Source organism: Limanda limanda, chromosome 8, assembly GCF_963576545.1.
Source record: "Limanda limanda chromosome 8, fLimLim1.1, whole genome shotgun sequence".
NCBI lineage: Eukaryota > Metazoa > Chordata > Actinopteri > Pleuronectiformes > Pleuronectidae > Limanda > Limanda limanda.
In genome coordinates this window covers 26,411,590-26,424,141 of record NC_083643.1, presented here as the reverse complement: position 1 = coordinate 26,424,141, position 12,552 = coordinate 26,411,590, and the positions used below count along the sequence as shown (strand labels likewise).

Below are 12,552 nucleotides of genomic sequence, written 5' to 3'. Positions count from 1 at the left end.
CATACACACACACACCTGTGCTCTATATGCAAATATGCACGACAAGAGATGAGAGAATATGGGCACTGAATACGCATACACATACATTAAAGATTATGCCACCTATTCAGAAACAAGGACCGACGTCAATCAGGTCCACCAGCAGTGAAGCAGAGACGAATGCAGCTCTGATCATGTGAGGAAAACTGAGTCACGACCACTGAAGAACCAGTGAACCTCATCAAACTGTGTGTGTGTGTGCGTGTGCGTGTGTCTGTGTGTGTGTATCAGCATGCCTTTGGATACCCCCCCTCTATAAATAACTGTGATCAGATATTACAACACTGCACATTCCCCAGCTGGTCCTGGGTATCTTGTTGTTTGGCAAGCACACACATACACACACACACAAAAATAAACGTCTCTATATTTTTGAGGAAACTCATTGACATTATGCATCCCCTAGCCCCTTACCCTTAACATCACAACTAAATGCATAACCATAACCTACATTTAATTTGTGAGGACCAGCCAAAATGTCCTCAAAATGATGGTATAGAACCAAAATTGGCCCTCATAATGATAGATACACAAACACGCACACACACACGACTGTAGTTGACAGATCCTCTCTGGCTCAATATCGGCCTTACATCATGATGAATACATATGATCAGAACTGCGTGTCTGTGTGTATCATAGGGGCAGCAGGAATTAAGGCTGCTGACATTTTAGGGGCTCAGTGTCTGTGGTGAACTTGCTTCATTTAAGCTGTGAGGATTCACCTCCTGAAGCTTCACAGTGACGCAGAGCTGCTCTCAACCACACAGTGGGCACTGTGTGTCACAAAACCACCGGGGCTCAGCTTAAACCAATGTTGCCACAGCAGCAGGCAGACAAGCTGCCATTTCTTTTGGCACAGAAACTCTGCATGGTTACCTGCATCGGCCCTGCGGTCATATTTCACACATGGGAGGTTCCAGCTGTGCTCGTCTCACAGAAAAATCTGTGATGACTCATCAATTGAAAACAACAACTATGACATCAGGACCTCTAATGTGAACTGACATTGTGATGGTGAGGCCAATGTGACACACTATTACAGCTCTGTTGATCAGGCAAGAAGCAGTTGGTTGAGATCATCATCTGTTTCTCTTCACTTACACTGACAATTAAAGAACACTGTACATGATCGACTACTGTGTGGCCGTGTGGCCGCCCTAGTTCAAAGTGCTCTGTTTAGATTGAGGCTAGAGTTGGGGTTGGGACAATAGAGATTATTGTCATTCACATTCGCTTCCTGATTAATTCTTATCATGACTCAACTACCTGCGGTGAAGGTCAAATATTGTAAAGACTGGTAGTCTGTCCAGGAAAAGAAATCCCTGCTATTGCTTTTCACCATTGTTTCTCATTCATAGTATTTTTCTGTAAGTAAAATGCAGAGTGAACAACCTGCTTCCTGTATACATCTGCAAACGTGCACATTGTCGACAATGATCACATGATATGTGTTTTCAGGTGTGTTAGCATGGACATGCATTATTATGGTAATCATAGATACCATATTAGGTGGTACTAAAACACTGGATGGAGACTGTTAGTTCTGAAAAAATATTAGTATGGATGAAGCTTAAATCATTACAATGGCGTGTGTGTGTGTACGTGCGGTCCGAGGGTATGAGCTCACCTGCTGTGGCCGTGGGCAGCGGCAAAGTGTAAAGATGTGAATCCATTTTCATCCGATAAATCAGCAGGCGATCCCGAAAACAGCAGCAGCTTCACACACTCTGAATGAGAAACGACAGAGGGAGAAGTCAGACGACAAAGAAGCAGCCTGCTGTTGTTACAAAATGAAACCTGAATGAAAATCTGTGACAGTCTGAAACCATAAAGTCAATGGCCACAAACGCACATTGAAGAGCAGAGCAACCAGTTCATCTCATTGCCATGGATACTATAGATGGTGTAACAGATGAGTGATGGTTGAACTTTAGTTACTTTCTAAAAGTCAACTTTTCATGAATTACGTCGTAACATATGCTCATTGCTGAAAATTGACTTGAATTTCTTTATGGAGATCTTCTTTTTCCACTCACTTCAGCCACTCAAATTGTTGTAATGGGTTTTTCTTTCCAAAATTATGAAACATACCGGCGTATGAAATGGATGGCAACATTTCAGACCCTCTTCACTTTAAAGCAAGATAAATCCACAATAACTGTCTGAGCCTTCCACCACTACATTTCCCATGAGTCTTGGCCCCAGAGGGGGTCTTTAATCCTTGTTATAATGACCAAGTTGTTGAAATTGTACTCTCCACTACAACTGAAGAGCCCCCATTCATTAATCTTAGAATGTGAACAGAGAATCCCATTAAAGTGTAACAATCTTTCAGATCGCGATATAAAAGAGACCTGAACATCGAAAAGCAGTTTAACAGAGGTAACACCGGTGCACAGGTACAATAAATATGTTTCACAGATTCTGTGTATGAATACAAATCAATAACCGTACAGCATCTGAGGCCCATTAGAGAAACAGTGGATCCATAGTGAGCAGGAGCAGCTTGGTATTCTGTCTTCGATTAATTAAATACATCACTCTCTCATGATGGGAAGGTTTGTGCCATGTTATGTTTTCCAATATTTGCACGTATTGTCCCTGTGGTGAACACTGATCAAACAATCGGATCAGATGAGGCGAGAAACTCTGGCTCAAGGACAGTGCAATATTGATGGGGAGGACGTGTGCATGTGTGTGTGTGTGTGTGTGTGTGTGTGTGTGTGTGTGTGTGTGTGTGTGTGTGTGTGTGTGTGTGTGTGTGTGTGTGTGTGTGTGTGTGTGTGTGTGTGTGTGTGTGTGTGTGTGTGTGTGTGTGTGTGCATGTGTGCCCACCTATAAGCATTTAGTACAGCTGTCCTTCAGCTGCATTAGTCTTGTTCATGGATCAACACTCCTCGACTGACAGTGTTACTAAACATCTCAGCAGGGAAGCACAATGTGATTGACCTGCAGAGTGTGCGTGTGTGTGTGACATGCATTAATTATTTTGTGCGATTTGAAGACACAGTGGTGTGGGTCCCGTGTGTGTGTTTGTGTGGGTGTGGGAGCTCCGTACTGAGGTGACACAGCCTTGACACGACAGTCCATCTCATTTAATGGCAACCAGCATAATGGGATCACCCGCAGCTTGTGTAATTACAGCACATGTAGAGTGTTTGTCAGCATCTTTGTCCTTTCACTGCATCTCCAATCTCCAAGATTGGGCAACCGTAAGGAAAATTACATATTTTGTTAAGTGAAATGGGATAAATACAACCCAAGCAGCAAAAAGATGTTTAATTAGGGGCGTTTCTTCTACTATTCACACAACACTTTTTATTTCGGGAGCTTAAGTAAATAACTAGAATGTCTCTCAGGAGAGTGCCTGTTTCTGACCATCAGTCCCCTTACGGAAACACATTTAAAGTCACTGGTGTCAAATCTTTGTTTGGATCTGCACGCAAATGTACACACTCATATTTAGCAATCCTCTAAAGTAAAAGTGACATTACTTATTTCATCCAGAACCATTAATTAATCTTTGAAATCAACGAAAATGTTGCAAATGCCCAATCATACAATGTGAAACAGAAAAAAAGAAAACTCTTGGATCCAACATTTTATGGGTTCTTCCCTGAACCATACCACATCCAGATGAAAACATAGCTCCCTTAGCGGAGGTAAATGCAGCAATTGTGACATGACATGGGCAAAAGTTACTGTGTACGTGTACTGGGCTCTACTAAGTATTTGACAACTGTTAAGCATTTGTACCGATTGTGCTTAGCAGTTGTGGATTTGCAGATGGTCGCCCACATTGAGTTTGGTTCAAGAAATTTCTTCCAGTCAATGAGGGAGTTTTTTCTCTCTCCAGACACCAAAAGTTTGCTCATTGTGTCAACTGTTGGGTTTCTCTAAAATATAGTGAGGCCTCAACCTTACTATGCAAACAGCCTTCAGATTATGTATGTTGTGGCCTATACAAATTAAATTGCACTGCACAGACTGAGGGAAGAATAGATTTCACCATACAGCAAAGCATGTCATAGGTAAATCAGGAGAGTGAACCTAAAAAAGAATCTGTCTTCATTTCACATGCAGATATATATGCAAGTAGATGCTTGACCGCTTTGACCGACTGTTCCTCACTGAAGCATAAACTGTGAACTGTGAACGAGGGTTTATTCAAACTGACAACAAGTGAGCATTAGCGTTTAATTTTCAACTCACAAAAAGCCAACAAAAGCAAAAAACTGTTGTTTCATTTAGAGGCAAAGATGATTTCAGGCCACATTTCTGCTGAGATCATTAGCTGTGGTGAAAAGAAGTAGGTGGCCGATTCAGTGAACTTCCCTCCACATAGTTCTTGTATTAGAGAGCGCTGCATTGTATGCAATTGTGGGTACACGCACAACTGCAGCTAAATCTATGAGGTCTGACTGTCTGGGTGGATGGTTCAAACTTCTGTTACATCTGTTATGTTATAATGAGAAGTGCAAAAACTGCTTTGACTTGGCAAAATAGGACATTCTTCTCAGAGCACTCTCAAGAGCACCCTGTGTTGTGAATTAAGTGATGGATGTTGTTCTAATAATGAATCAAATCCATCAAACATCAAAAAGATATATTGTATTTATGCTTCCGACATTACTCATCTCAGATCCAGTTATGTTATCAATTCATGACAGCTCAAAATAATTCCAAGATGTCAACTGTTCAGGAACTGATCTATGTATATATATATATATATATATATATATATATATATATATATATATATATATATATATGTGTGTCGAACATGACACATCGGCAACAAACGACAGAAAGGCCAACTCCTATACTGGAAATGGGACACAAGTAAATCTGGTTTACCCTTGATTTAAAAAAAAAAAATGTGTTTATCCACTATTTTTGGTGTAAAGAGTAAACTGGCTTTAAGATTGATTGGTTAGCTTCCCAGCCTCTAAACCACCACTGGATTGACTCCTGCCACCATCATCCCTAAAGGATAAGCAGGAAAAATCAAATATCACACGCTCCCAAAAAGGTGAGCTCATCTTAAATTGTAAGTGCGACCTTTTAAATCTCAGAGTCAACTTTACAGAGGCCTCAACATGACCTCAGTGTCTTCAGAGGTACAGTAGCTTAAGACAATGAACCCGCAGAAACATCTTGTTTGTGTCTTCTCTGATCAAAGCTGATGAATTAAAGGCCAGTTACCTGTGTGTCCGTTCTGAACAGCAGCAAACAAGGCAGAGGTTTGGATGTGGTTGTGGTTGTGGTAGAGGTGGTGGTCTTGGTCAGGATGATTGGGCTTGTTCTCCATGGCGGTGGTAGAGGTGATGTTGGTGGAGGTGGTAGTGGTATTGGTGGTGGTCGGGTCTGGTTGGTTAAGCAGCATTGACAATAAAGTGACATTTCCCTGGGAAGCAGCTTGGAGGAGCAGGGGGTGCCCGCCGTCCAGGGCAGCAGGCCCACCGCCACTTAAAGAGGAGACTACGGAGGGACACCAGCCTGCAGGGGGAAGGAGGAGCAGGAGCAGCACAGGTTAAACTAGGAGGAGGAGGAGTTGCAGGAGGAAGAGAAGGTGACTAGAAGTGCTGAGAGTGGAAGAGTAAAGGTTTAAAGAAAAGGTGGACGGTAGGAAGGGAAGGAGAACACACTTTAGAACCATTCATACAGTCTCTTTTGTCTGAACAGCAGGTGAGAACAAGATGTTAAGAGTTGAACCATAAACATCAGTGGTTCTATTAACCTCAGAGGACACACGCCTGCTGACGGCCGAGTGAGTTCAAGCTCATGCTGTGCAACAAACATTGTTCAAACCCTTGGATCTGTTTTGTTTCTTTACTCTGGTAGAGGTTGTAAAGTTTCAACGATGCCAAATATGTTCGATTGAATAAGAGTAAACGGATGTATTCAGTATTATTTTTTGCTGAACTGGTTTTGATATTAAAAATAATGACGTTTGCATTATAAATACTTAATTCCTCAGATCTGCACATCTCAGATATCCAAAGAGTACACAAAAAGAATATCCAATCGCCTTGTCGGATTCTATGTAGTTATTTTTTTGTTTTCATTTATCTCATTTAACTGTGGTGTGTTTGTAACTGTAAATAATAATTATGACAGACAGACACTGATATAACATTCTCCTGCACTATGTAGCGTGGGTGTAATGAGTGAGATGTGAACTTTCTTAGTGTGTTCCATTAAATCCTTTTTTTTCTACCCTTTTCTCATCTACATTGCTGCATGTGCTATCATTTCATATCTGTTATCTTTCAACTTTAGAATTTGCTTGTTTTTTTCTCTGTCCTGGAAAATACAACTTGAATTCAAGGTTTTTCATGGTGTTGCTCATGAAGTATCTGATAAAATGACTGGAAATGAATCCACATGCTAAAGCCTTGACAAAAGACTCATAATTAACCGGATGATTGTTCACATTCATCTTCCATATACAAACATTATTCACACTGTGGACAAATACACACATTGATATAAAGCATTATTCTCAATAAGCAAGCACAACAAACACACAAAGAGATGAAGTGAACAAGAAAAAAAAAAAGATTAATCACTAAACCCAACAACATTTGATAAAGCTATTAACCACACATATAACGCTCTACTGAAAGGCATCATGCTCAATGAGCTGCTATTCACCACGGACTCATGTTGTTCTAAACTATGGAGGATAAACATTTGTTAGACAAAGACAGAACAGAGAATTTCAGTGCACACATTTGTTTGATGGACTGAATAAAAGAGATCCAACTGAGAGCAGAGAAGACGTGCAGCAGGAGATCTCAGGGACCTGGGTTATGGAAGCTCTTATGGTTGCCCCACCACCGCCCACTCAGACAGAGTGGAATTGAAAAAAGGGCAAAGGCAACAAAACTTTTTTTGACTGCTGACAAGTGAGACTGTGGCCTGGCTCATAATTGTGATAAATACATCTGGGAAGCAGCAGAATTTCCCCAAAGTGCCTCAGATTTGTACTTTATCAGATTTAAAAGTTGAAGGATTGCTGCAATCAGATGCAATGGAATTAAGAGATTTTGCGAAACTGGTGTTATCACATTTTTGTTCTAAGAAGCAGTGTGCAGGAACCACAATCTCATTATTTTAGTCTGGAGTTTAGTTCAATTTGGCAAACTTAGCTATAAAAACAGATCGTCAAATCTGGACACATCTGCCAGTAAATAACAGGAATTTCTACAGGGCAAACATATTTTGCACATTTCACAGGTAAGTTTAAGGATAATTCCCGTTTATTACAATTCGTTTTTGTTTTTAAAGTTTCTCCATCATTTCTTTCAGATAATATGACTCTTATCACAACAGAGGTAAAAATAAAAGGTCAGACTGGGCGAAACAAAGCTGAAACATACGCTGTAAGACAAAAGCCAAATATTTGGAGGTAACACTGACAGTGACCACATCTGAAACGACAGGAAATAAACTACATTGAGTAAAATATACAAATATAATATATAGTGGAATATTATAAGTAATAATATTTAAATTTAACTGAGATTATGTTGTAAACTGCAATCATAGGTGGAAAGAAACAAAGTAGATTTACTTTGTTACTCTACTTTAGTATAGATTTCAGGTATCTGTTCTTTATTTTAGTTGTATTTATTTTTCTGACGATTTTCACTTTTACTTCCTACATTTAAACAAATATCTGTACTTTCTACTGATTACGTTTTAAAAAGAGGCTCATTTATTCGTTCTATGCTATGGCAGGGGAATTATCCTTTTTATGTATTTTGCTTTTTTTAACACAAGTATGTGTACTTATAGTTGAGTAATGCAAGCGTATACTTTTGCAAACTGTAATTGTGATAAATATTTACAATTAATTGATGACTAAATGATGTCACCTTGACCGTGATGTCAACTTGCGAAAAAGTTTTTTGAAAATAATGAGCTGCGTTTTCTATCTGAGACCAATAATACCTTGGAATTAACACCAAAGTTGTAATAAACTGGCATTATTCTGTAATTATACTACACAGTCCAACCAAGCAAAACACTGCAAGCACATGACAAGGTAAAATATTAATGCTAACATATATATCAATATGACTCAATCACATACAGATTTGAGGTGTTGATGAAACAGGAAGCAGAGTGGACAGACACTCAGTGAGACAGGTGAATAGAAGCTTAATCAGGGAGCGTGCAGGAAGTGGAAGAGAGGATATGGCATGCTACTGGAGGATGGTAAAGGGTGAGGGAAGGAGAGAGCAGCCTCTGGCATCAGCTTCAGAGAGGACAGGGGTTACTGGTAGGAATCCTACAGACCCATTAGAGCGTACGGTAGGGGAAGGTCTGGTTTGCCTCAAATCACCCTGACATGCTCCTTCTGCTGCGAAATATCACACATGTAAGCGACATGTTGTCAATGTCCACTGCTGATACTGACAACCGACATGGCTAACGTGACAACATGGGAGACGAAGGTTGCCCAGAGGGAGGACATATTAAGGGCAGGGAAAGAGAGATGAGTAGAGAGAAAGAATGCAGCGGGAGACATCGGATCTTACGTAAACTGATTTGACCCGTGTGCTATTCTGCGTTGCATTCCTGTGGGTAGACCACTTTCCCTGTGACCTGATCACTATGCTAGGCTACGCTACGCTAGCGCTGTGGAAAGACAGTTATAGAGTAGAGGCAGTGGGGAGAACTGGAGGGAGAGGGAGCAGAGAGGAGCCCCTTTACCTGATGCTGTTGCCAGTGGGCTGCCTGCTGAGGAACGGGGGCTACGGGAGGATGAAGCACTAATGGAGGAGGAGGTGGAAGGGGGGTTTATGGAGGAGGGGCTACTGACAGTGGTGGAAGGGCTGATGACGGGGGGGCACTCTGCACATGCTGCTGCCGGCTGCCGCTCAGGGCTCCGGCCAGGCCCTGGAGAGGGGCAGGCACCCACCTGAGAGGCCGTCAGGGCTGGGACCAGGTCCAGGGCGGGTTTGGGCGGCAGCTGGGGCGTGGCTGGTTTTAATCCAGCCCCAGGGGAGCGGCTGCTGTCTCCCACCACTTTGATGGGTGGATGCGGAGGAGAGGGGGTCTGGGAGAGCCCTGGCTTTTTGGGAGGTATAGGGGGAGGGTTTCCCCGGTCGATCCTGGCCACCGTTGGCGACTTGATGCCGATAGGGTGGCTCAGGCGACCGGGAAAAGGACCCCCCTCTGAGGCTGAGTGGGGCAGGCCTGGACGCAGGGATCCAGCACCTCCTGCTGGAGGGCTGGTGAAGCGCGAGAGAACTTGCGTGACTGTATGACGTGCTTGCTGCTTGGCGGCAAAGTTGTCACGGTTGGTGGGGGAGAGGTCACGGGCTGGAGGACTCTGGGATGCCGTGCCGTTTTGGTCTTGTTCCTGGAACTTGTAGCGGGCCGCCTGGACACGGGGACTGACCCCGCTGGGTACTCCGTGGGGGGCTTGGCCCTCTGAGCCGTTCTCTGTCTGTGTCAGTCCTCCTGAGCTGCTGTGGACGATACCCCGGCCAGATGTCTTTGGAAGGCTCAGGCCCACATAGTTGGCAGGGGTTGGTTTGACGGGTATAGTGAGGGGGGTCTTCTTTGGACCCTCAACCTCAGTGGGGGGCAGGTCCGTTTGGCAAGACGCTGTTCGAGAGCTGATGGGCTCTGTGGCTACGGAAACAGACATCAGAGCTTTAGGTTTGGGTGGTGGGCTGGTGGCAGCAGCAGGTTGGGCAACAGCAGCATCCTTCCCTTCGCCCCGTTCAGTCCTGAGCTGCTCCACCTCCTGCCGTAGACTCTGGCTCTCGGCCTCCTCGCGGCCCAGCCTGGCACGCAGCTGTTCCCTCTCTGTGTCGAACTCTGACAGCTGTTTCTCCATCTTGGCTTCCATCTGTTGGCTATGCTGCCGCTCGGTGCTCAGCTCCTCCTGCAGTCGGCCAGAGGTGCGACTCTCCTCGTCCAGGCGAGCTTGGAGCTCGTCAAAGCGCTGCGACTCCTCGACCACCCGGGTGGCAAGCTGCTTGCACTCTCGAACCAACATCATGACAATGTGCTTGTTCTTCTCACGTTCATCCTTCAGCTGCGCCGTCAGCTTGCGGTGTTCCTGCTCCAGACTCTGAAGCTGCAGTTTCTCCATCTCCAGCTGGAAGAAGAAACAAACACAGTCAGAGAAAAGCAGCACTGATCAATAGCAACACTCTACAAATACACACACAATGGAAAATACCAGGGACATCGTAACATGGGTTTTGGTTATCTGAGTTGATTAAAAAAAAAAAAAAAAAATATTGCTGAAAATATTAGTCAGAAAAGTTTAACATTTTCATAATCAGTTTTTGTTGAAGGCAAAAGCCTTAAACAGTTTAAGCACTTGAGTGAATTGTATCGTTATTTGGGGAGCATCCTTTGAACAAAGCTAAAGGCCGGCGCATGCTTCTGCGTTTTCACGGGCCCGGAAGCGCAAGAGCCCTTCGGGCCCCTTACGTACTTACGTATCCCTTCTTACGTGCGTCGCCCAATTTTTCTAACTAGACGGCAAAGCTCTGCAAGCCTCACGAAGCCTGCAAGGCTGTGATTGGTCTGCTAACTACATCCTTTCAGGAGTCGCATTTCCGGTTTCATGCCCCATAAAACTGGCTTAGAACGAATATGGACCAAATTTAGAACAAATATGGACCAAATATAAGAGCGTTTGGCAGAAGAGATCCGAAACTATGACCACTAGTATAACCCGTCACTGACTGGCTGATTTGTCAGCTAGAAAAAGGCTATCTCCTAGCTTCTTCGTGCCACACGCAAAGAAGCCACTTCTCCCACAAATGTTGAGATTTATGAAAATCGTGATGGGATTATTTCCACGCTTACACTGACCCATGCGTCCGAACATTTTGGAGACGGGTAAATGACCATGTAGACATGAGGTGTTGAACAAGAGTCCACCTCTAATTGGCAGCAGTTTATGTCTGGATAGTTCAGAGAAAAGATGATATTTTGGGTGTTTGCAGCCAAATTATAAAGACTGCAATAGCCGTCAGTATAGCACATACCTCCACAATGCCTAACAATGTCCTTGAATTCACTCAAGCTGCACCAAATTAAAAACACTTTATTTTTTCATCTAGATCCCCGAATTGTTTCTTGTGAAATTGGTAACGTCAAAATACATGTAGATGCTGCTAATGTGTAATTATACAAATTCATCTATATGTGTGTATGTATTTCTATTTGTTCTGTATTAGGAATACTTTTGACTTCCATTATGCTGAATAGCCTTCACTTTACTTTGTGTTTTTATACCTTCTCCTTACCAGATATGCTATTGTTGAGGTTGCTGTAGGCTCCTTCTTATGAAAACATATGCTATATTCCACACTATTAAAGAAAGTGTAAAATGAATCCTGGATCTGCCTCGTGATCGTAATCCGCACCAACATTTTATGGGTTCTTCCCTGAGCATGACCGCATCCTTCCAATTTACTGTTGATAGAGATAATTGATAGCTGCATCTTTAACCTCAGCATGACATGTGAGCAGACACATGGAGGCAAGTTCTCAGGTGTCTTCAGGTACAGACTGACTGATACTGCTAACCTACATTGTTCCTTTCCCTTTTAAAAACACAGATTAAGCAGTCGAAGCACCACCTTGACAGACTGTACATGCTGTATGAGATCCATGAACCTCACGTCAAACATCCAACATCTCCTACAGGCATATTTCACACGTATCGTTTGGTACTCTTACGCCATCTGTCTCACCAGCAGCCCCATGTGTGACGTAGTGCAAATCTTAATCCTGAAGACCTCATCCATCACCTGAACAATAGACAAAATGTTCGCTACAAACACTGCATTAGTCAGACTACAAAGCTCGATTAAAGAGAGGAGAGTTAAATGGATAAGAGGACATTTTCACAAATAGATGATGGTTTATTGTGAATAAACCTATCGTTTATTGACAATAAACGATGGTTTGGGTCACCAAGGGGGCGGCTTTGGTGGAGTCTAAGATATCTATTCACAGAGACACAGCGTCTCTTCATAAGGTTGAATTTCGATGACTTGTCAAAGCCCTGGTTTCTATATCTGGGGCACTGCTGCTATTGTTGGCTCAGAGCTGGCTTCACAGAGGGTAGCAGGGCTTAACCAGGGGGCTCGGCACCCAATTGCAAAGACCCCATCACTCTAACAAGCCTCAAAATTATGCCAAACTCTATCTTAACAGAGACCCCCACTCTATCCTTCCCTCCTCCCATGTTGTAAACCATAAGGGAGTACATGTCACCACCAGCTGAGGCTGAGGAGGAGCTGGGGGGTTTAAAAGCGAGGGGAGCGCTGAGGGAACGCCAGTTGTTACTCAAAAGGAGGTGCTACGACTAGCTGCTAATTGGGTGAGGATTATGTCTGTTGTAAGGCAGCCTAATGCCTCAGAAGAACAGATTTAGGGATGCTGTAAAGGTGCTGACACAATGTGCAGTCCTTTATAAATTGCATACGGCAATTACATACAGACGCCGCCGCCACCACTGAT

General features: G+C 43.3%; 1 protein-coding gene across 1 annotated transcript in view; it reads right to left on the bottom strand.

The window, feature by feature from the left end:
- Positions 1 to 12,552, bottom strand: part of cttnbp2 (cortactin binding protein 2) — an 88,723-nt gene that overhangs the window by 28,782 nt on the left and 47,389 nt on the right. The window contains exons 4-6 of the mRNA XM_061076907.1: positions 8,767 to 10,165; positions 5,248 to 5,541; positions 1,670 to 1,769 (exon numbers count right to left, since the gene is read on the bottom strand). Coding sequence (XP_060932890.1) covers positions 1,670 to 1,769; positions 5,248 to 5,541; positions 8,767 to 10,165 — 1,793 coding nt within the window. The remainder of the gene's footprint in view (positions 1 to 1,669; positions 1,770 to 5,247; positions 5,542 to 8,766; positions 10,166 to 12,552) is intronic.